The sequence below is a fragment of the Mustela nigripes genome, chromosome X (assembly GCF_022355385.1).
Source record: "Mustela nigripes isolate SB6536 chromosome X, MUSNIG.SB6536, whole genome shotgun sequence".
In the NCBI taxonomy this organism is placed as follows: Eukaryota; Metazoa; Chordata; class Mammalia; order Carnivora; family Mustelidae; genus Mustela; species Mustela nigripes.
This window is the reverse complement of record NC_081575.1, coordinates 81501905-81526637: the sequence shown is the minus strand read 5'-3', so window position 1 is coordinate 81526637 and position 24733 is coordinate 81501905. Positions and strand designations below refer to the sequence as shown.

Sequence of the window (24733 nt, the reverse complement as noted above, 5' to 3'; positions counted from 1 at the left end):
TTCGCTAAGCATGATACGCTCTAGTTCCATCCATGTTGTCGCAAATGACAAGATTTCATTTCTTTTGAAGGCTGCATAGTATTCCATTGTGTATATATACCACATCTTCTTGATCCATTCATCTGTTGATGGACATCTAGGTTCTTTCCATAGTTTGGCTATTGTGGACATTGCTGCTATAAACATTCGGGTGCACGTGCCCCTTTGGATCACTACGTTTGTATCTTTAGGGTAAATACCCAATAGTGCAATTGCTGGGTCATAGTCGACTTGCATGCAATGTGTTTTAGTTTGCTATCTCTTGTCCAGGTCCAGTTCTACCATCTGGATCTCTACTTTTACCTCCTCATTCCATGATAATCACAGTCCCTTAATTGGTTCCTCTGCAGCCTCTTTCTAGTTTCTCCTTCTCTTGCCTATCTAGTCTGTCCCAGCCTGGCTAAACTTTAAAACAGCATTGCTGTGATTTGATCTCCACCTTTTGGTCAACCACAGGAATTCAAGTTAATTCAGTTCAATTCAATTCAGTTCAATTCATTCATTCATTCATTCATTCATTCATTTATCAGATATCTTTGAGGCCCGGAATTTACCGTGCTGGGAATTCTGGAGGAGTTCCAGATATGCATTAGAGTCCATGTCTTTCATTAGGACAGATAAGACAGTTAACAAAATACATCTGAGGTACTATGTGGTAAGAGCCATTGGAATGGTACAAGCACAAAGATAGTTAGAGATGACTCACTGGTGGGTGAGACTGTGGATGTCTTTATGAATGGGATGCACTGAAGAATTGGTACGAATTCTTTGCCTGGAGATGGTGGTAGCAGGATATCTGGGGGAAAGGAGGGCATAGGCAAGGGCATGGAAATAGAAAAGCACAGGTGATATAAGAGTCAAATAATTGAAGTAGATGAGTAATGAAAGATCAAGTAGTGCAGTCATGTAGAGCAGAGAGAGCGGAAGGCTTTGAAAGCCAGGCCAGAGGGTTTGAAGTGTATGTGGTAGACATTGGAAAACAAGTGATCTGGGGTTTCTCTATCATTATAGCATTCCTGGCTTATTGTTAGGAGATGCTATGATGTAGTTGAGAAGGTTCTAAAGAGAGGCTTTGAGAAATCCATGAGCTTCTGCCATGAACTCCCTTCATGATTTCTTCTGGCTGCTTTATCTCTTTAGACCGGGTTTTCCTTGTCAATAAATCCAAGTAGGTGGAACAAAATGATCTTCCCAGCATCTCTGCTCCTGACTGTAAGCATGGACACAGAAGCCCTCATGCTATTTGAAGAATTAGGGATGTTGTGCTAAGGGCTGTGAAAAAATGGCAAGGCTCATTTGTGGGATTTCCATGGAGAAATGAGTCATACTTGGAAACACTGGAAAATAAGAAAATATTTGTTTATAGTCAACCCAAATTTCCTCCTGCACATATTTTTTCCTTTAGTGGCTTCCTTCCCAACTTTAATATAGAGGCTTATAAAATTCTTCAGAGATGAAGCGTATGTGCTTTGCCTCATCTTCGTATCCCTAGTGCATAGCACAGTGCCTGGCTCATAGCCTCTCAGTAAGACTCTGCTATAGAATAATTTCTTCCAATTCCCATCAAAACCTGCTTTCAGGAAGGAAAAATGTAAGCAAATTCATACTAAGGTATAAATGGCTGATAACCATTTAAATTATGACACCTATACTAATAGAAAATTTTCTTAAAAGGAATGGAATAGCCCTTTGCTAAAAACAAAATCCAGCTTTAATAGTGGCATACATAGACCTGAGGGAGGTTTCAGGATGGTAACTTGATGTTCCTAGCTGGGTTCCCAGTCACTAGTACCCCTTTTTTCCCCAAAAGGGGCCCCTCAATTTCCACCTAGAAGCTAAATCTTACCTCATTTTCTACAAATGCTATCTATTCTCAGTGGAAATTGCTTCTTTTCTTTTTTTAAGATTTTATTTATTTATTTGACAGAGTGAGAGAGAGCACAAGCAGGGGGAGCAGCAGGCAGAGGAAGAGGGAGAAGCAGACTCCCCGCTGAGCAGGATCCCAACCTGGGGCCAGGTCCCAGGACCCCGGGATCATGACCTGAGCCGAAGGCAGACACACAACCGACTGAGCCACACAGGCCCCTCTCTGCTTGCTTCTAAGTTGATTTCTGGGTCTTTTTAGCCCATTTCACAGAACTGGGCTTCTGTTCTGTTTCTTTAGCCTGAGTATCTGTCATGGTGGTATATCCCTTCCCCTGGATTAATTCAGATTAGAGCTCTGTGCTTATTTCTTTCCAGTATGTCCTAATACCTTTCCCCAACTGACTACCATGGAATCAAGTTTTGGTTACCATAGCCAGTCCAGTACCCATAGTCTTGCCCCCTGTTGTAAGATGCCCCCAAGTCTGACTGACAACCTGCTTAGACTTCCAAGAGTCACATCCATATGTAGCCTGCTCCTTGAACTACACAACTATACCCTGAGAACTAGGTAGAATGCTTGGCACTTCAAATTGGAGCTTTCTCTGCCACCTCACCCAACTCACCTAACTACTGACCTGGACTGCCCTCTGCCATTTGCTGTCACAACTCTTCGGCATTATATTCACCTGGCCTCCACATCTGAAGGTGAGCCAGCTCCATTGTGAGAAGGGTTTAGTGAGTCTACTTCTAGGCTCTGGCATGTCTTTTTTTTTTTTTAGGATTTTATTTATTTATTTGACAGGGAGAGGCAGCGAGAGAGAGAACAAACGCAGGGGGAGTGGGAGAGGAAGAAGCAGCAGGGAGCCTCATGTGGGACTCGATCCCAGGACCTCGGGACCATGACCCAAGCTAAAGGCTGACGCTTAATCACTGAGCCACCCAGGCACCCCTTGGCCCTGGCTTGTCTTAATTGAACTTATGTTGCCATGCCCTGGAAGATGGCAAACAAGGGCCATTTATATGAAGCTCCTGATGTCAGACCCTGGAGATAATAGCTTATCCTGCCAGATTATAAAGAAAGCCACATGGCTAACATCTTCCCGTGGGAGTCACCTAGGCAACTGAGGCTGTCTTGTTGTCCCAAGATAATAATCTTCCATATGGATATTTTTCTCTAGTTAAACACCTTTTACTTGATTCAGATCTGTTTTATATTTCTCTAAAATTCTCTTCCTTGACACCTGGAAAAGTTGACTTAACTTCTGACTCTGATCTTCCATCTGCTTCCTTGTGTTATGCGTTTATTGCATTCAACTTAAGCAGAAATGAATTTCATTGGCAGAGGGGCCCATTATCTGCACAGGGTAGGGAGATTTCTTTGTGGTATAATTTCAGGCATTCACAGAAAGTTTCTACACTCAAACATTACATGGATGCTAACTGCACCATCATTATTTCCATCTAAGCTCTTTAATGGATGTGGCTCAATTTCTAGCCCATGTTTTCAGAGACTCAGAGTGACTTGATAGAAGGAAACAGAAACAAGGCAAAAACTGTAGTTCATAATTATTGTGACTGCTGGCCTTTTGGATCCTCCCTATCATACACTGATGTTTTTAGAGGAATTTACTAGCTTGCACAATTGGGAAATGCAGTGTTCTATGCTTTGAGACACAGCTGGATCTAGGGGCTCAAATTGCATTATCAGGGCTCCTCATGTTTTCTTCCTCGGTTGGCAAGAAAGTTCCCAAGGGGAACTCTGACTGGCTGACTTGTGTAATGTGATCTCTCTTTATCCAAATATTGTGCCTAAGAGGGAGGCTGATGCTGACTGGCCAGCTTAGGTCACAGGAAGCCCAGCCTAATGGTCAGAAGGGGCAGACTTTTGGGGAGGGGCAATAGATTTCTTAAAGGTTTTTTTTTTATTTTGAAATAAGTATAGACTTGCAGGAAATTACAAAAATAGGATAACCTCAGCCTCATCCAGCTTCTCCCATTGGTGACATCTTACCTAGCTATAGTATACTATCAAAACTGGGAAACTGACATTGGTATATTACTGTTAGAATATAGACCTCATTCAGTTTTTACCATTAAAAAACCTGCATTTGTGTGTATGTGTGTAGTTTTATGCTACTATCACAGTCAAGATCCAGAACTGGTCCATCACCACCGAAGAACCCGTTCATGTTACCTCTTTGTATTCACTCTATCACCGCCCCTTCTCCAAACTGGCTGTACCATCCTACATTCACACCAGCAATGTGTGGAGATCCAGTATCTCTGTGTCCTCAGCAGCATTTGGTATTTATCACTATTTTGTTATTTCAACTGTTCTAATAGGTGCCTGGTGATAGCACATGTTGGTCTTTCTTTTTTTAAGATTTTATTTTATTTATTTGACAGACAAAGATCACAAGTAGGCAGAGAGGCAGGCGGAGAGAGAGGAGGAAGCAGGCTCCCCACTGAGAAGAGAGCCCGATGCGGGGCTCCATCCCAGGACCCTGAGATCATGATCTGAGCCGACGGCAGAGGTTTAACCCACTGAGCCACCCAGGCGCCCCACATGTTGGTCTTAATTTACATTTCTCTAATGGCTAGTGATGTTGAACATTTTTCCAGATACTTGCTTACCATCTATATTTCCTTTTTGGTGAAATGTATGTTCATGTCTTTTGCCATTCCTACGTGGATTGTTTGCTTTTTATTGTTGTGCTCTGAGAGGTTTTTATATATACTAGATAGAAGGCCTTGGTCGGATATGGGGCCGGCAAATATTTTCTCCCAGTCTGTAACAAGTCTTTTCATCTTTTTTAAAAAAAGATTTTATTTATTTATTTATTCATGAGAGAGAGAGAGAGAGAGCGCACACAGGCAGAGAGAGTAGCAGGCAGAGACAGAGGGAGAAGCAGGAGCCCGATGTGGGACTCGATCCCAGAATGCTGGGATCATGATGTGAGCTGAAGGCAGCCGCTTAACCAACTGAGCCACCCAGGCATCCCTTTTTTTGTTTTTTTAAATATTATACTAGGTATTTAGGATAGTTATACTTTATTTATTTTTAAAAAGATTTTATTTATTTATTTGACAGAAAGAGACACAGCGAAAGAGGGAACACAAGCAGAAGGAGTGGGAGAAGCAGGCTTCCTGCCAAGTAGGGAGCCCGATGAGGGGCTCCATTGCAGGACCCTAGGATCATGACCTGAACCAAAGGCAGACATTTAATGACTGAGCCACCTAGGCACCCCATCTTTCATCTTTTTTAAAAAATTTATTTATTTATTTATTTATTTACTTATTTGACAGAGAGAGAGATCACAAGTAGGCAGAGGGGCAGGCAGAGAGAGAAGGGGAAGCGGGCTCCCCACTGAGCAGAGAGCCCGATGTAGGACTCGATCCCAAGACCCCAGGATTATGACCTGAGCTGAAGGCAGAGGCCCTAACCCACTGAGCCCCCCAGGTGCCCCATCTTTCATCTTTTTAACAGAGTCTTTCAATGGAAACTGTCTTTAATTTTGATAAAGTCCAATCATCAATTTTTCCTTTTAAGGATTGTGCTTTTGGTGTCAAGTTTAAGAACTTTTATTGAGTCTGAGGTCCCAAAGATTTTTTCCTATGTTCTGATTCTAAAAGCTTGTTTCTAAAACAGTTTTACATTTTACATTAACTCCATGATCCATTTTCAGTTAATTGTACAAGGTTTGTGGTTCAGGTTAAGGGTTTTTTTGTTTTGTTTCGTTTGTTTTGTTTTGCTTGTAGATATCCAGTTGCTCCAGCACCATTTGTTGAAAAGGCTATGGTTGGGGCGCCTGGGTGGTTCAGTGGATTAAGCCTCTGCCCTTGGCTCGGGTCATGATCTCAGGGTCCTGGGATCAAACCCCACATCAGGCTCTCTGCTCAGTGGGGAGCCTGCTTCCCCCTCTCTCTCTCTGCCTGCCTCTCTGCCTCCTGTGATCTCTCTCTGTCAAATAAATAAGTAAAATAATAAAAAAGAAAAGAAAAGGCTATGGTTCCTCCCTTGGATTGTTTTTGCATCTTTGTCAAAAAACAGTTGGGTGTTATTTGTGTGGGTCTATTTATGGGTTTTTGATTCTGTTCCATTGATTATATCTGTATCTCTGTTAATACAGTAATTACCTTGATTACTATAGCTATGTAGTAAGCACTTCATCAGGTAGAGTGATCCCTCCCAACTTATTCTTTTTAAAAAATCATTTTATTTTTAATTAAATATTTTGAAATTAGCTTAAAACTAAATTTAAATTAAAAATTAAGTATGTTTTATTTAAAATTTTATTTTAATATTGCTATCTTAAGGTTTGTGCCTTTCCATATAAATATTATTTTGTTTTATTTTACTTTTAAGATTTAATTATCTGAGAGAGGGAGAGAGAGCATGAGTAGGGGAGGGGCAAAAGGAGAAGGAGAAGCACACTCCCCACTGAGCAGGGAACCCTACACTACACGGGGCTTCATCCTGGGACCCCGGGATCAGGACCTGAACTGAAGACAGACAGTTAACTGACTTCAGGCACCCCTCCATATAAATTTTAGAATAAGCTTGTCTACAGAACACCTTGATAGGGAATACATTAAACCTATAGATTTGGAGAGAATTGGCAGCTTTATTATTTTGGATCTTTCAATCTATAAACATGGCATATTTCTCCATTTATCTAGGTCTTTGATTTCTTTCATCAGCATTTTGTAATTTTCAGCATACAGGTCCTATACACACTTGTAGATCTTATAGTTATGTCTTGAACAACATGGGTTTGAACTGCATGGGTCTATTTATATCTGGATATTTTACAGTACAGTATTGTAAATGTATTTCCTTTTATGGTTTGCTTAAAAACATTTTCTTTTCTCTAGCTAACTTTGTTGTAAGAATACAGTATATGATACACATAACAATACACAAAATATGTGTTAATTGACTGTTTATGCTATTGTAAGGCTTCTGGTCAATGGTAGGTTATTAGTAGTTACATTTTTGGGGAGTCAAAAGTTATACAGAGATTTTCAGCTGCACAGGGGTCAGCACCCCAGCCCCTGCATTGTTCAAGGGTCAACTGTATATCTAAGTATTTCATTTTCTTTGACACAAACATAAGTGGTACTGTGTTTTAAATTTTGGTTTTCACAAGTTTGTTGTATGTATGTATATATATATAAAACATACATACATACAATTGGTTTTTGAGTGCTGACTTTGTATTCTGAAACCTTGCCAAACTCACTTATTAGTTCTGGGAGGAGGTTTTAGAAGGTTTGTTTGTTTTGTAGATTTCTTGGGATTACTTATACAGAGCTTTACAAATAGGGATACTTTTATTTCTTCATTTAAAAAAAATCTGCATAAGCTGGTGCAGCCTCTCTGGAAAACAGTATGGAGGTTCCTAAAAAAGTTGAAAATACACCTACCCTATGACCCAGCAATTACACTGTATTTACCCCAAAGATACAAATACAGTGATCCGAAGGGGCACCTTCACCCCAGTGTTTATAGTAGCAATGTCCACAATAGCCAAACTATGGGAAGAGCCCGGATGTCCATCGACAGATGAATGGATAAAAAAGATGTGGTATAAAATTAGTATAAACTGAGGCCATTCTTCTTTTTGGAAGAGTGCAATATTTTCTCAGTAGAATCAAGGAATTTAATTTTTATTAAACTCTGGAAAATCTTCCAGAGTTACTTCAATTATTGAGTCCTAACATGAGGCTGGGCTCTTTTGGGAATAAGATAATTATATTAGTCCCATTCCCGACCCTCAAATAGCATCATGATCCATTGGCTCGCTCAGACTTAAGTGACAGACTGGAGGATACAAAAGGTGTTATTGGTCTGGCAATGAGAGCTATAGACATTTTTGGGGTTAATCAGTGGGAAAGACATCAGTTAGGGCTACAAGAGGTGTGTGTGTAGGGGGACTAGCAGATAATTTAAAAATTTATATATGAATGAAAATAAGGCCAGAGCTGGGGGGCAACAAGTGTAGAGAGCATTTCGTAGGCCATCACAACATCAGTATGATAGAGGAATGCCATAGATATTGGGGAAGAGGTTTATATACAAGGCAGGTTTGTGGAAGATTTTTGTTGGGGAAGTAAAATTTTATTCTGTCTATATTTATGTCTCTCAAATATAACCTTTACCTGAGGGGGAAAAAAAAGATGTGGTATATGTTGTATACAATGGAATATTACACAACCATCAAAAATGAAATCTTGCCATTTGCAATGACATCGATGGAGCCAGAGGGTATTATGCTGAGCAAAATAAGTCAGTCAGAGAAAGACAATTATCATGTGATCTCTCTGATATGCAGAATTTAAGAAATGAGGCAGAGGATCATAGGAGAAGAGAGGGAAAAATGAAACAAGATGAAACCAGAGGAGACTCTTAATCCAGGAAGCAAACTGAGGGTTGCTGAAGGGGAGGGGAGTGTAAGGGATGGGGTGGCTGGGTGATGGACATTGGGAAGGGTATTTGTTGCGATGAGCGCTGGGTGTTGTGTAAGACTGATGAATCACAGACCTGTACTCCTGAAACAAATAATACATTACATGTTAAATAAAAAAATAAAAAATAAATGCAGTAAAGACAAAAAAATCTGCATTTTAAAATTTATTCTATTTTTTCTTTTGCCTTTTTGTCTTATTCCACTGTTAACAGCTTTAAGTAGAATGTTGAATAAGAAAGATGGGTAGGGGCACCTGGGTGGCTCAGTGGGTTAAGCCTCTGCTTTCAGCTCAGGTCATGATCTCAGGGTCCTGGGATCGAATCCCACATCAGGCTCTCTGCTCGGCAGGGAGCCTGCTTCCCCTTCTCTCTCTGCCTGCCTCTCTGCCTACTTGTGATCTCTCTCTGTCAAATAAATAAATAAAATCTTTAAAAAAAAGAAAGATGCTTTGTTCCTCATCTTATGGGAGAAGCATTCAGTCTTTCCCTATTAAATACAATATTAATTACAAGTTTTTTATAAATATTCTTTATCAAGTCAAGGAAATTTTTCTCTATTCCTAGTTTGATGAGTTTTCTTTTTTTTTAACAATCATGGATGGGTTCTGGATTTTGTAGATGCTTTTTCTGCCTCAGTATCTCTTCTTAGTGAACTGCTTCTTTTACCATTGTGTAATGTCCTTTGTTTCTAGTAATTATCTTTGCTCTGAAGTCTACTTTATTTTTTTAAAGATTTATTTATTTATTTATTTGACAGAAAGAGAGAGAGAGAGAGAGAGATATCACAAACAGGCAGAGAGAGAGAGAGAAGGCAGGCTCCCTGCCAAGCAGAGAGCCCAATGTGGGACTCGATCCCAGGACCCCGAGATCATGACCTGAGCCGAAGGCAAAGGCTTAACTCACTGAGCCACCCAGGCGCCCTGAAGTCTACTTTAATATTAATACAGTCACTCCTGCTTTTAAAAAATTAATGTTTGCATTATATTCATATTTCTATCCTTTTACTTTTCACCTACCTATATGATTGTATTTGAAGTGGGTTTCTTTTCCTTTTTATTTTTTCAAAGACTTTATTTATTTATTTGACAGAGTGCAAGAGAGCACAAGCAGGAAGAGCAGCAGAGGGAGAGGGAGAGGCAGGCTCCCCACTGAGCAGGAAGCCCGATGTGGGGCTCGATCCCAGGACCCTGGAATCATGACCTGAGCCAAAGGCAGATGCTTAACCACCTGAGACACCCAGGTGTCCCTGAAGTGGGTTTCTTACAGACAGTATATGATTAGATTAATTTTTAAATCTATGCTGCTAATATCTCTTTTAATTGGTATAATTAAACTATTTATATTTAAGTTAATTATTGATATGTTAGGGTACACGTTTGCCATTTTATTATATTTACGTGGCCATAATTATGTTAACACTGATTATTGCTTTAACCCCAAACCATGATATAAATCTGCTGGGAAGATGGGAGGAAGGCAAAGCATGTGTGCAAAATGCTGGAAGAAAAGAGGTAGATCTTTATCTTCTGTAGTAGCAAGTCAATTTATAATAGATAAAATGGAAAATAATAAATATCAGTATAATAATAGCACTGATAAATAGAGGCAAATAATTTAAGGAAAGAGTTAAAAGGGTTGAATGTGGTTGCCTCTGGGGAATGAGAATCAGAGATGGGTAAGAGTAGAACAAGACATTGCATTTTTGGGGGCACCTGGGTGGCTCAGTCGGTTAAGTGTCTGCCTTCGGCTCAGGTCATGATCCCAGGGTCCTGGGATCAAGCTCCATTTTGGGCTCCCTGATCAGTGGGGTGCCCGCTTCTCCCTCTGCCTGTTGCTCCTCTGCTTGTGCGCTCTCTGACAAACAAATTCTTTAAAGAAAAGACATTGCATTTTAATTTTTTTTAATTAAGTAATTTATTTAGGATTTTATTTATTTATTTGACAGACAGAGATCACAAGTAGGCAGAGAGAGGGGGGAAAGCAGACTCCCCGCTGAGCAGAGAGCCTGATGTGAGGCTCAATCCCAGGACCCCGGGACCACTACCCAAGCTGAAGGCAGAGGTTTTAACCCACTGAGCCACCCAGGGACCCCAGACATTGCATTTTTAAAAGCCTTAGAAAGTATCACTAGACTTTTAGAACTTTATAGCTATATTGCTTGATAAAAATATATTTAGTAAATCTAAATTTAAAAATAATAAATTATTTTTAAATACAGTTTTCATTAACCCTGTCTGCCCCTTGGAATTGTCTAGGTGAACTTTTAAAAATACCAATTATCAGGCCCACCTTATTACCAATCAAGCTGGGTCTGGGGTTCAAGCATCAACATTCAAAACTCATTTCCCAGATTATCTGAACATGTATCTGGGGTTGAGGATGGCTGGTTTAGAACATATATTAGGTTCTATATATTAGACCTTTGGTAAAATGTTAGTGATAGGGAGAAAGATAAAACATGAAACTCAGGCGCCTGGGTGGCTCAGTGGGTTAAAACCTCTGCCTTCGGCTCCGGTCATTGTCCCTGGGTTCTCGGATTGAGCTGTCTGCTCAGCAGGGAGCCTGCTTACCCCTCTCTCTCTACCTGCCTCTCTGCCTACTTGTGATCTCTGTCTGTCAAATAAATAAATAAATCTTTAAAAAAAACAACCATGAAGGTCTTATCTTAAAATCAAGCAACTTGGGGTGCCTGGGTGGCTCAGTGGGTTAAAGCCTCTGCCTTCAGCTCAGGTCAAGCCCCGAATCCGGCCTTCTGCTCAGCAGGGAGCCTGCTTCCCTCCTTTCTCTGCCTGTCTCACTGCCTACTTGTGATCTCTGTCTGCCAAATAAATACATAGAATCTTTTTTTAAAAAAAATCAAGCAACTTATTAGAGATTGGTGGATCAGTCATTTTTTGGAAGGCCCTGCTTGAGAGACATTAAAGACGGGCTAAATATTTGTAGATGGTGAAGCAGAGGGAGCAAAAGGGCATTAGAGCTGCAATTTAGGGCCTTGCAGGTCTGCCTCATGTGATTAAAAGTACAAGAGACTGGGGAGCCTGGGTGGCTCCGTCGTTTGGCGTCTGCCTTCAGCTCGGATAATGATCATAGGGTCCTGGGATCAAGCCCCACATTGGCCTCTTTGAGGGGAGCCCGCTTCTCCCTCTCCCACTTCCCCTGCTTGTGTTCTCTCTCTTGCTGTGTCTCTCTGTGTGTCAAACAAATACTTTTTTAAATCTTTAATTAAAAAAAAAACTACAAGAGTCTATGGCAGTTTATATTTTCTAAGTCCATAGAGAGATAAAAGCAGAAGGGAAAAAAAGAAGAAAACATTAACTCCTAAATCGAGAATATTCTGTGGTTCTTACAGTATCACTTAAAATATTTTATTTTACAAAGTGGCCCTTGGTACCTTCTCACATCCTCTCTTTGGGCCTCCATCAGCATTTGGTGGTCATAACTAATGGACTCCTGTACCAAGATAGAAGATAGTGGAGGTGTGTCTGAAGAAGAAGACGAGACAATCAAGAGACCAAAAGAGGGTCTATACTATGCAGGTGTCCAGAAGGATGTACATTCAGGAAAGCTGCAAAAGTTAGAAGACACGCCTCTCTCATCCCAAGAGGTAACTACACAACGTGCCTCTAAAGAGAATCATAGCATTTTTAAAACTGTATAATTCAGTGTGCTTTTTAGTATATTCACAAAGATGTGCAACCATCACTAGTAACTAATTCTAGAACATTTTCATCACCTCCCAAAGAAATCCTGTACCCATAAGCAGTCATTTGGCCCATTCTCCCCTCCTCCCAGGCCCTGGTCATTGCTAACTTCTTTTCTGTCTCTATGGATTTGCTTATGTTGACCATTTTATTTCAGTGGCATTGTACAAAATGCAGCCTTTTGTGCCTGGCTTCCTCCACTTTGCATAATGTTCTCAAGGTTGGACCATGTTATACCAAGTATTAGTGCTTTACTTTGGCTGAATAATATTCTGTTGTATTGGTGCGCCACATTTTGTGTATCTGTTCATCGGCAGATGGACAGTTAGGTGATTTCCATTTTTGGTGACTGTAAATAATGCTGCTGTGAACATTTGTGTACAAATCTTTTGTGTGGACATATGTTTTCATTTCTCTCAGGTGTATACCAAAGAACAGGATGCTGGGTCATATGGCAGTTCAATGTTTAACTTTTTGGGGAACCGCTGACCTGTTTTCTACCCCAGCTGCACCATTTTATACTCCCATCAGCAATGTATGAAGGTTCCCATTTCCCTGCCTGTCAACACTTATTGTCTGTCTTTAAATTATTGCCATCCTAGTGGGTGTGAAGTGGTATCTCACTGTGGTTTTGATACGCATTTTCCCTGATTCCTAAGGACAGTTGGGCATGTCTTCATGTGCTTCGTGGTCATTTGTAGATCTTTAGAGAAATGTCTATTCAGGTCCTTTGCCAGGTTACCTGCATCCTGCATGGCAGGTCAACCCACAACCTTTGTTGCAGTTTGCCCCAAACCATCAGAAATTCATCAACAGCTGCCAGCTTCCCTCTTGTTGGCTCCAGCTTTCAACTCAGTACTCAACAGGGAAAGCCAAATCTACTTCCCAAACCAATCACATAAGATCCGGCTTCTTAGTAGCCATGCTCCAGCTTATAAAAAAATAATAATTTATTTGGGGGTGGGGGAGGGGCATAGCACGAGAGAGTCCTAAGCAGCCTCTGCACTGAACATGGAGCCCAAGGCAGGACTCTGTTTCAGGACCCTGAGATCACGACCTGAGCTGAAACCAAGAGTCAGACGCTTAACGGACTGTGCCACCCAGGCGCCCCACAGCCCACTTCCAGCTTTTCCTACCAACAGCCTCCCATCAGAACCGAGAGACAGCATATACAAATGGGCAGTGATCAGACCACATATAAAAATAGAACTTGGGGACACCTGGGTGTCTCTGCCTTCAGCTCAGGTCATGATCCTAGAGTCCTGGGATTGAGTCCCACATCTGGCTCCCTACTCTGCTAGGAGCCTGATTCTCCCTCAACCTCTCTTTCTCTCTCTGTCTCATGAATAAATAAATAAAATATTAAAAAAAAAAAGAACTTGGCTCTACAATCTGCAGCAACCTGCCCAGGAAAACAGACCCTTATCAACAATAAACAATACGGGAAGCCAGCCTGCTATAAATCATACACCTTTTGTAACAACCAGCCCTAAATGGCCAGGACTTGATTAGTAACTGACAAGCTTCCTTCATTCTCCGGCTTCTAAATTTGGACCAACGGGAGAAAGCGAAGTATGTACCCCGAACTAATCATCTAGGAAGCCCTGCTTCTTGTTAATCTGCCTACAGCTTCCTCATGCCAATGGCCTCCCATCAGGGCACGCCTGAAGCCTTCTCTTTTTTACTAGAAAGCTTTACCTTCTCTGTCTGCCTTTGAGTCTCTGCTGAAAGGCAAGTGATGGTGTATGACACTCTTGCTCTCAGAAGCTCAGAATAAATGGCCTTTGCTTTTCTCATTTGGTTTGTCTTCGTTTCTTTCCACAGGGCATACCTGACGTCTTTCCTTTTTTTTTTTTTTTCACTATAAAACTTTCCCAGGGACGCCTGGGTGGCTCAGTTGGTTAAGCAGCTGCCTTCGGCTCAGGTCATGATCCCAGAGTCCTAGGATCGAGTCCCACATCAGGCTCCTTGCTCAGCGAGGAGCCTGCTTCTCCCTCTGCCTCTGCTGCCACTCAGCCTGCCTGTGTGCTCTCTCTCTCTCACAAATAAATAAATAAAATCTTTAAAAATAAAAACCCAAACTTTCCCACTCTGCTGCCTGCTTTGCATCTCTGCCAACTGTAATCGATGATGCCTGACTCCCTTGCTACAGCAAGTTCTAAATAAATCGCTTTTTTTTTAGTTGTTGTTCTTATTTGGGTGGTTTTCGTTGATTGTCACAGTGGGACTGCCAGATAAAATATAGGATGCCCTGTGAAATTTGAATTTCAGATAAACAACAAACAATTTTTAGTATGACTATGTCCCAAATACTGCAAAATTGTGATTTGCTCAATCTAGAACCCGAAGCATATGTAAAAATGTAACTCCACACAGAATTCTCAGAGAGGAGCATCTTGACACAAGGCAGCTGAATAATTCTGCTTGGCTGAGCCCTCTTTGCTAAATGCCAATTAAATGACACTTCTAGTTTCTGTTGTGTTGTGTTGTGTTTCTGTACCAGAAAAGAGCTTCTCCTCCAATCAGTTCATGTTTTGATTTGTCTCTATCAAGCTGGGAGACTTTTAAGTTACTGTCTGGGCTTTAGTCCCAGAAAATAAAAGGCATTTTATTCTAGAAGTCCTTTGCTCCATGTGTGTTAGTTAGAGTGGCTTCCGTGGTCCCTGCTGCTGGTCTCCCCATGCTCTTCTGTGCGAGTCATGTCATTTCAGTTGCCCAAGTCCCTGGAGGTTCACGGATTTATTTTTGTCCCAAGCAGATGGCTCCAGGTTCCTGTGACTGCATAGGAGTCTTTCGGATTATCCTGTTTATCTTTTCCAGTGCCCGGGGTAAGGGCAGATCTTCATGAAGCACGTTTGTCAGCAGGATAAGCCGTTCACCACCACTGCTACCTGGAAACCATAACCGAAGTTATTAGATTTCATATACGCGTTCATAATCTCCATAGCAAAAGCCGGAAGGGGATAGTTGGCTTGTTTTTCGATGCCCCCTGTGGAAAGGCAGCCCCTTCTGCAGAGAGGAAGGGGACTCTACAGGGGGCGCCAGACGCCCCCCCACCCCCCACTGAGCCCTTCTTTGCCTTTAAGGAGGCGGGCGTGAAAAAGAGAAGCAGAATATCTTTAATGAGACTAATAAACCTGAAGGTAGGTGCGCTGTTTAAAGAAACAATAAGTCAAACCTGGCACAGGCACTATTTCACTGTGAAATTAAGGAATTGGTCCACAGGGAACACTTGGCTTTTATTAAAAAAATAATCTCCACACATTCCCACACAATGGAAGCTCTCTTACAAGGGCCCAGGATAAAGCTGACTCTGCCCTGGTCAGCGCAGGTTTTGAAAACTTGAAAAACACGCTGGAAGTCACCCAGTACAAGATTCGGGGGGGGCCTTGATACTTACACAGGTGCACCTGTGTTCACTTGCCCAGCCAAACACATAAATCCAGGAGTTATGAATGACTCTTGTCAGGGGGTTCAGTCACCACAAACGTTTATTGTTCAAGATGCCGAAGGACTCACAATGTCACAGATTGTTAGATGACTTGTTCTCATTCCTAGGTCAGTTCCTCTTAGGGCCCTACCCACACAGTGCAGAAGCCAAGTGCACTCAGGAACGGCAGGGGGAGCTACTTGGCCTTTATCCCAGAGAAACCAAATTTCCGACTTTGGGGATCTAGCTGGACGACTCAGCGCCTTGTTCTGGCGGGCCTCAAGAAACTCAAAGGCTACTAAAGTAGTATGCTTGCCTCATAAGCCAATCAGAGGCTTCTGCCTACAAAAGCCATTAGGACACAGTGCTGTCCGCAAAGAGTACTATTATATAAAGGCAAAAACATGCTGGAAATACTGTCCTGATTTAATCTAGACCTCGGAAAGCTAAGCAAGTCAGTGACAGATGAGTTCTGCGTGTGTTTGGGGGTGGGGTGGGGAGGGAGTTAGTTTACAGGGGAGGGTGCCCCCTGTAAACAAAAGGAGAAGCCAGGAAGAACAAGGAACTTTTATGAAAGGGGGAGCAAAGTGGGTGTTGCAAGAGGGGATGTGAGAGAATGAAGAATAGAAAGGAAATGTCAGGGGCGCAGTTGGCTAAACGTCTGACTCTTGGTCTCTGCTCAGGTCGATCTCAGGGTCGTGGGATTTAGCCCCATGTCGGGCTCTGTGCTTGGTGAGGTCGGCTTGGGATTCTCTATCTCTCCCTCCCTCTGTGCCTCCCCCACCTCTCTCTCCTCTCTCTCTAAAATAAAAATAAATAAATCTTTTAAAAAAGGCAATGTCAATGATAGGAAACTGAAATCGCAATGATAGCAGCTACTATAAATTTCCTGCTTTAAATCTGCTAAGTGCTCTTCACCAAATATCACGAGTAAAGCACACTACTCTGATGTAGGTATGGTCATTCTTATTTTACAGGTGAGGAAAGTGAGGCCCAAAGTGCTTCTATCACTCAAGGTTTCAATCTAGGCTATTGACCTGTAACACATCATGCTGAGGAATTCGACTGGGCACCAGAAGGAGCTAAGATGCAGGTTTCCGATGACCAGGTCAGTCTGCCTCTGTTCCTCCACACCTTTAAATCTTCCTGCATTAAGCACCCCTCACCCTCCTTTGCCTTCCCACAGTTTATTCATATCGTTAAGCTCCACCATGGCCATATTCATTGTTTTTATTTTAAAAGGTTTTATTTACTTACTTGGCAGAGAGAGAGGGAGAGAGCACAAGCAGGGGGAGTGGCAGAGGGAGAGGGAGAAGCAGGACTCTATCCCACGATCCTGGGATCAAGACCCGAGTGGAAGGCAGACGACGCTTAAGCGACCAAGCCACCCAGGTGCCCCCCATCATGGTCATATTCTTGAAGTATTGGTTCATATGTGTATTTTATCTCCACAACCCTTACTGTTTCCTTAAAGGAAGGGATCTTGTCTTTCTGTATCTTTCCCAGAGCAGTGAGCTTAACACACACAATGATTAATTGATTGATTAGGATTCCACCAAGCATTTCATGTAAGCTCCTTTCTACCTGTTACACTTTTTAAAAAAGATTTTATTTATTGGGGGGCCTGGGCGGCTCAGTCATTATGCGTCTGCCTTGGGCTCGGGTCATCATCTCAGGGTCCTGGGATTGAGCCCCATGTTTGGGGTCCCTCCTCAACAGGGAGCCTGCTTCTCCCTCTCCTGGTTACCCTGCTTGTGTTCTCTCTCTCGGTGTGTCTCTCTGACAAATAAATAAGTAAAATCTTAAGAGAAAAAAAAGAGTCTTAAAAAAAAAGATTTTTTTTTTTTAATTTGCCAGAGAGAGAGCAAGAGCACAAGCAGGGGGAGCTGTAGGCAGAGGGAGAAGCAGACTCCCCACTGAGCAGGAAGCCCAGTGCAGAGCTTGATGCCACCATCCTGGGATCATGACTTGAGCTGAAGGCAGACGCTTAACCCTCTGAACCACCCAGGTGACCCTGTAACACTTCTAGAGTGCCTGATGTGAACACCTTCATCATCAACTTCACCTGGGAAGGCAGCTTTTCTGCAAATGTGCAGAATGCAGTGCTGGGCACTGGCACTTTTGTGATCTTTCTTAATTTTCTCTACGTGTATAGTGTACATCCCCATTTTTCAAGATAAAGAAAATGAGGCCCATAGAGGTTAGAATAGCATGTGTCCAAGTGTTAGAGTAAGCAATCATTTTCTTAAGATTTTATTTTTTTATGTATTTATTTGTTAGACTGACAGTGAAAAAAAGATCTCCAAGGTATATTGTGAAGTGACATAAGCAAGATTCAGAGTATTATGCAAACTTTATGTAAAGGAGTGTTTGTGTGTACATATCTAGAATACCTCTAGAAAGAGATACAAGACACCAGTAATCTTAGTTGCCTCTATGAAGGGAAGGGAACCAGATGGGATGGGGCATGGTATGGGAGGGGGATGGTTTGGGATAGGGAAAGACAGTGGTGTTTTGTTATAAAAGCCCCTGGTTGGGCACCTGAGTGGCTCACAGTTGGTTAAGCTGCTCACTTTGGCTCCCCTGCTGAGTGCGGGTCTGCTTGTCCCTCTCCCTGTTTTCCCCTCCCCACCCCCAGTCTTGTGCTCTCTCTAATTTTATTTATTTATTTATTGGGGTTGGGAGGGAGAGGGAGAGAATCTCAGACTTCACACTGAGCACAGAGCCAGATGCGAGGCTCTATCTCAGGACCCTGAGATCTTGACCTGACCTGAAACCAAGAGTCAGACATGCAAATAACTGAGCTAACCTGGCACCCCAGTTAGTTAGGTTTTAACAGAAAGCCTGGAGGCCAGAGAACATGGTCATGCCTGCTCTGGGAAAGTTAGAGACCTGCCCTGGCAGCATTCCAAAAACAAAGCCATAAGGAGCTGGATCAAACCAGACAGGCCCATGACAAAGAAAGCCAGACACCCTGACCAAGTAAAGGAGGAAAGGTATGAAACAGGCTCCCAAGAAATCCCATCCTCAAGTAATAAATATTCCACCCCCTTGAACAACTGTAAGTGAAAGATAGAGACTCAAAACCCCAGGGAGCTCAGCTTTCCCCTGGAGCTCACCTGCTCTCGCATCTTGAGAGTGTACTCTCTCTTTAATAAGCTTTTCCCACTTGTGCTGCTCAACCACCATGTCTGGTCTTTCCTGCAATAAGAAAGCCTTTGGTGACATGCAGGGATGGGCTGGGTAGAGGCTTCAGGGCCTGGGGATCTCCCCAATCCACCTGGTAACAAAAGAATGACCCAAAGATATATTGTTGATTATTAATGCACTGATTTGCTTGAACACAAAAAACGAGTAACAGATTGATTTTATCAAACTATGGATTTATCTAGCAGAAAGATGAGAGAGGAAAGAAGGAAAACCACAGCCGTATTTGGAAGTGGTGAACATTGTTTTCCTCTTGTGGGGTAAGCTGGCAACCAGCAAAAGGTCAACTGGGGGTGTTCTGCCCTTGGGCAGCAGACTGGGTCCTGGGGGATGGGGAACCAGTGTAGATGGGTCGTCATCCCAGGGTCCTGGGATTGAGCCCCACATTGGGCTCCCTGCTTGGCTGGAAACCTGCTTCTCCGTTTCGTACTCCCCTGCTTGTGTTTCCTCTCTTGCTGTCTTTCTGTCAAATAAATAAATAAAATCTTTTTTTCAAAAGATTTTATTTATTTGACAGACAGAGATCACAAGTAGGCAGAGGCAGGCAGAGAGAGAGGTGGGAGGGAAGCAGGCTCCCTGCTGAGCAGAGAGCCCAATGCTGGGCTCCATCCCAGGACCCTGAGATCATGACCTGAGCCAAAGGCAGAGGCTTTAACCCACTGAGCCACCCAGGCGCCCTTAAATAAATAAAATCTTAAAAAAAAAAAAGAAGAACCTGGATGTTAGGTGGCGAAGGAGAGCAAAAAGCCTAAGGATGATCATCATAACAATAAGAAATGTTGAAATCCACTGTATGTCCAATTTCTTCATTTGCCTAAGCCCAACCTGGAGAGCAATTCATGAGGATTAATTTCGTCAATATTGGTTAAGCAAGCAGCTATTTAGTTAATTGATTGTTCCACTTCTAAGGTATTCATTGAGTGCAATAAAATGTGTTGCCCATTGCCCAGACTCAACTTTGGCTGGTGAGCAAATAAAACTTCTATCTGATAAATTTATGCTCATCTATTATACTTCTAATGCTTGCGCTGTTTCTTTTGCTGTTTGAGCCAGAGTCTGATATAAATTATGGATAACATGATCTAGTTCAGGAACTCCTAGCTAGAGCATAAATCCTTGCACTAATAGTGAAATAATGTCTTGGATACTCCTGGTAAGGGAATATGTCAAAATAGTAATAAAATGAGAGCACAAGGAAGTTCAGCTTTGAATGCCTGGAAAGGCTGAATGAGTATACTCAAAAAGTATAGGCATATTTTAATATGCCAAGCATAGGAAATCCATCTAATTACACCAAAAGAACATCCCAGGGTGCACACCGAAGAGGAACAAACGTATTTTTTATGGTATCACTGACAATGCCTTTCATGTACTCATGAGTGCATACCCTGGAGGTTAAATGCAGTACGTGTAGTTAAGGGCACCTGGGTGGCTCAGTGTGTTAAGTGTCTGCTTTCGGCTCAGGTCATGACCCTGGGTCCTGGGATCAAGAAGCCCTGCTTCTCCCTCTCCCTCTGCCTGCTGCTCCCTCTGCATGTGCTCTCTCTCTCTTTCAAAGGAATAAATGAAATATTTTAAAATGCAGTATTTGCAGTTAAAAGACCTGAAAGGGTCCTTTCTGGTGTAGCTCTAAGGTGTCGTTTTACTGGTGTTTCTTCCCAACAACCCTAGTCACCCAAAGACAAATCATGTAAGGGTCTATCTGGGAATATTCTCTTTGAGAATGCACTTGCACCTGTTGAGCATACGATGTTGTTTTTGACAATATTTGATAAGCTGGAAGTGTTAATAAGGTGGAGCCTGATAGAGGAGGAATCATCATAATCTCATGGGTCCTTCTGGAATCATTTCATGTGAGGGCTTCTAAGCGTTTTGAGACGAAGATCACATTATCATTAGAACTAATGGCTAGATTTTATGTCAGGGGAAATTAAACTTTTGTGGAAATTGGAATGATTTTGGTTTTAAAAGATCATCAGTCCATTCAGTTCTGTCAAAATTTAATAGGTCAATATGATTAAGGAAGTTTTTATTTTAATGGATGTACCTTACACAGTTTCTTAAGTATTTCACCTGTAAAGTGAGATTCCCTATTACTGGAGAGTAATGAATATACTATCCAAGTGGGAAAGCAAAATCTATTACTGGTTTTTGTTTGTTTTGGCAATATATATTAGCCTTTTAGTAGGGGAAAACTACAATCTAAACATAAAACTAATAAACCATTACTCAAGTGTTGCAGGGATGGAAAAACTTTTCCTGTACTCTTTTATGTTCAGTGCATGGGGCTTGCAAATTAAACTGACAAAAGACAGATGAGCAAGACAAAACACTGTTTTTTAAAAAAATTTTATTTTTTAGATAGGGGGATAGGGGAGAGACAGAGGGAGAGGGAGAAGACTGCCTGCTGAGCAGGGAGCCTGAAGAACCCCAGGACCCTGGGATCATGACCTGGGCCAAAGGCAGACACTTAACTGACTGAGCCACCTGGGTGCCCTGGAGAGAGAAAATCCAGCATGGAGCCCAACACAGGGCTCTATCTCACAACCCGGAAATCATGACCTGAGCTGAAATGAAGAGCCAGATGCTTAACCGATGGAGCCACCCATGTGCCTCAACCAGTTCTTTTTTTTTTTTTTTTTTTAACACACACAGTGTACGTACATGCAGAAGTGCTCAGTGATAAGTAACTCAGAAAGGTGGTTAGAATTGGGAGGCTTATATACCTGACTTAGTAGAGAAAAGGGAAGGGGGAAAGACTCTTATGAAAAGAACAAATAGGTTTCTTAGGAAAGACAAGTTTTAGGAGAACAAAAGGGAGCTAAGAAAGTTTGTGATGTTTGTTTATGCAGGTGCAAGTAGTCTTTGCTTTTTCTTCATGGCCGTGAAACTTCCCTGGAGAGGGGATTTATGGTAGATTTACTCTGGGTCTCTTTCGGGAATAAATCTGAAGCAGGAATTTATGGAAGCCTCAGTTACCAGAAGTTTCTACTTTGAGTCAGATAATGGAAGCTCTGAGAGAACTTCTTTCTACATCTGTTGATTCTCAATTGCCTTCAGCCAAAAAGTAATTGTTATGCCAGAGTTGCAGATTTTGGGGTGGCATATTCTATTCTCCTTCAGTGTTGTTCAAAATTTTGTGATTTGGGCTGAAGGGTAGCAGAATGTGGCACCCTAAAATATGCCTCTTTGACATGCAGATTATTTTGAGCTGATTTTTTTTTAAAGAAAAAGAAGACACAGGAGAATCTCTGAAAACAGAGCTGAAGGAACTTTTTGTAAGGGAAATCTCCATTTGTAGGGATGTCTCCCTCTTTGTACCAGGAAGAGAAGGATGATTTATTTTCGAGAAACTCACTTCAATTGAGAATATGCCTGACTTAAATCTGCATAACAACCTTACTGTACTTTTCCTGGGAAGTTTCCATAACTGCTCCTCCCCCTCCAAAATCTTTCTTTTGTCATTAGCTGAAGATGGTATTTAAGCTGGTGGCTTGGGCCATTTGGGGGAGTTTTATTGTTTTTCTGGGTATCTCCCATGTATATGTGAGGTACATGTTATTAAACTTCTGTTTGTTTTTCTCTTGTTAGTCTGCCTTGTATTACAGGGAGATCTTGGCCAAGAATCTAGAAGGGTAGAGGGAAAATATTTTCCTCCCCTACAGAACAATTGAACAAAACCCATTTGAAAATGTTCAAATGTTTTGTTTTGTTTGAAAGTAGGCTTCGCATCCAGCATGGAACCCAGTGCAGGGCTTTTATTCACAGCCCTGAGATCAAGACCTGAGTTGAGACCAAGAGTCAGCCGCTTAACTGACTGAGCCACCCAGGCACCCCATTCAAATGGTTTTTGAGGCAGGGTATCTGAGCTCTGCTTTTCTTTATAGCTTTTCCTGGGTCATGATAGTGACAGGGCAAGACTTGGCCATGTTTCTGGAGTAAAATTTCCTCACCAATATTTTCATAAAGTTTGAACCAATTTATCTTTACCATTGTGAATAATTTCACAGAGAATACATTAAACGTCTGGAGATGGTCTCTGGGGACATTAAGCAGCCATCTTGGCAACACAAATGCCCATTATTGTGATGAAGGATAGAAGCATGCTTGGACAGATAGGGCATAGATCACAGAAAACAGCTAGGGGCCCCAAAGATTTCTCTAGTGTCACAAAAGCTGTAGCTCATCTTTCTTTTTCTGGAGATCCCTAACTCTTTTTGCTTTCAGCAGTCTTATGATGAGCCCCTGGTTTTTGAGCAGGTTTGCTTTCGTGGGAGGAGATTAGCCCGGTTAGAAATGCCTGAAGGTGAGCTTGCTGTAAGGCCTGCTCAGAGGAAGGAAAGGACTGCTGTCCTATGAAGCCAAAGCCGGGGCTCTGGGACACTGGCCTTAGACAACTAACTTATCAGCAGCTGAGTTCTAGCAATAGTGCCCGGCTGCAAGATAGGTCTTCAGCAGCTGTCTGAAGACCAGTGTTCTGATCATCAGAATGAATGCAAGTAAATTGGCAGGCATTGATATCATGATAATATATACCAAACAATCATTTTGTTGTATTCTTTGTGTTTCAGTAATACTAAATTTATCTGGCATTCTTATAACAAACTATAGAAATGATCCCTAGTCTTTATCTGGCTTTCTTATAAATTGAGGAGATGCCACATATACGAACTACATCTACCAACACTATATTATACGTTGTCCTACATTTAGCGAGAATGTTATACACAGGTCCAGACTCTTTTCTATAGACATCTATTTTTTAAAACTGGCCGGCAATACAGCAGTTCATTTTATTTGATTTACTCCTTTTCAAAAATCTCTTCCCTCAGTGACACTGCAGCTGTTCCTTACCATTCTGTTATCATGCCTGTTTCTAAGAGCCCACTTTCAGGTCATTGCTTCTAATGGCCTGTAGGAAGGAACTGGACAAACAAGTGTTAGTTTGTTAGTAAGTGGTGTGTGTGGGGAGGAATTCCAAATCTGAACCAGGGCCCAGGGCAATGAAACAGTTCAGCTCTCTAGTATGGGCTGTGTTAATGGGTATCTTTGAGTTCCTTTGCTTTGCTTGGATGTTTCCTGCCTCCCATTTTTTTTTTTTTTGGAAGTGGCTGTCAGACTGACACCTCAGGACAATATCACCACAAACATTATTTCCAGCAGTCTTTGCAAGGCACTTGTCTGGGAATATCAAAGAAACACAGGACTCTCTGGATTCTTGGGAACTCAGTCTAATTTGGGATAGTAAATCCTCCTGAGAACAAAGTAACACATTACACATCGATCCACTATCAAGTGGTTCAACACTGAAGAAAATCATAAAGATTTCCTGGAAAAGATCTGTGTGGAATCAATTTTCTTTAGGAAAAGTGACAGATACATGTACAAGAGGAAAAATTTCACCTTATTCCTTTCTAGGTTCTTTGCCTGAACTAATAATTAAATCAACATAAGACAGATTAACAGGAAAAAAATTTCGTAAGTATAAGAACCCATTAAAAATATGAGACCCAAAGGGCAGCCAGGTCACTGAAGCTTATAAAACAGTTTGAGCTGAGGAAACGGGTAGGAATCTGGGATACAGAGGAGAAAAAGGCCATTCACAGAAAGGCAAGAATAGATGGCTGGAGAACAAAGGTTGCCTTGTTATGTAGACAAATTTCTTAGGTTAAAGGTATTGCTGGTAATAGCTCTCTTCCTAGTACAGGCCCACCATCCAATTGTAAATTTAGGCAGTTGAGGAGGAGGTAAAGTGCTTTTCCTCAATCTGCTGGATTTTGATTGCCTTCAACTTAGAATAATCCTTATGCCAAAAAGACATATTTTGGGGTGGCAAAATCTCTCATATGCTTTGGTGAGAGCAGGAGAAGGCTGTTGAAATATAATTTTCAGAGAAAGGTAAAATCATGACTCTCCTACAGATTCAAAAGTCAACACATGTTAAGGAATTAATTTTACTCGTATTAAAGAGAACCAGAGCCTTCCAGTAGTTCAGGCAGTAAAAGACTTTATTCAGGAACT

General features: G+C 41.8%; 1 protein-coding gene across 8 annotated transcripts in view; it reads left to right on the top strand.

Annotated features, from left to right (window-relative positions):
• PAGE4 (PAGE family member 4) overlaps window positions 1-24733 on the top strand; it is a 151821-nt gene that overhangs the window by 11178 nt on the left and 115910 nt on the right. For 6 of the 8 annotated variants that reach the window (XR_009401266.1, XR_009401267.1, XR_009401268.1 and 3 more), the window contains exon 2: window positions 16483-16613. The exons of 1 other annotated variant lie outside the window; for it this stretch is intronic. Coding sequence is in view for 1 of the 7 variants with exons in the window: in XM_059385052.1 (XP_059241035.1) it covers window positions 16593-16613 (21 nt within the window). In the remaining 6 variants the exon portion in view is untranslated. Of the gene's footprint in view, window positions 1-15822; window positions 15960-16482; window positions 16614-24733 lie in introns of those variants that run through there. One more of the 8 variants, XR_009401270.1, reaches the window with a different exon arrangement.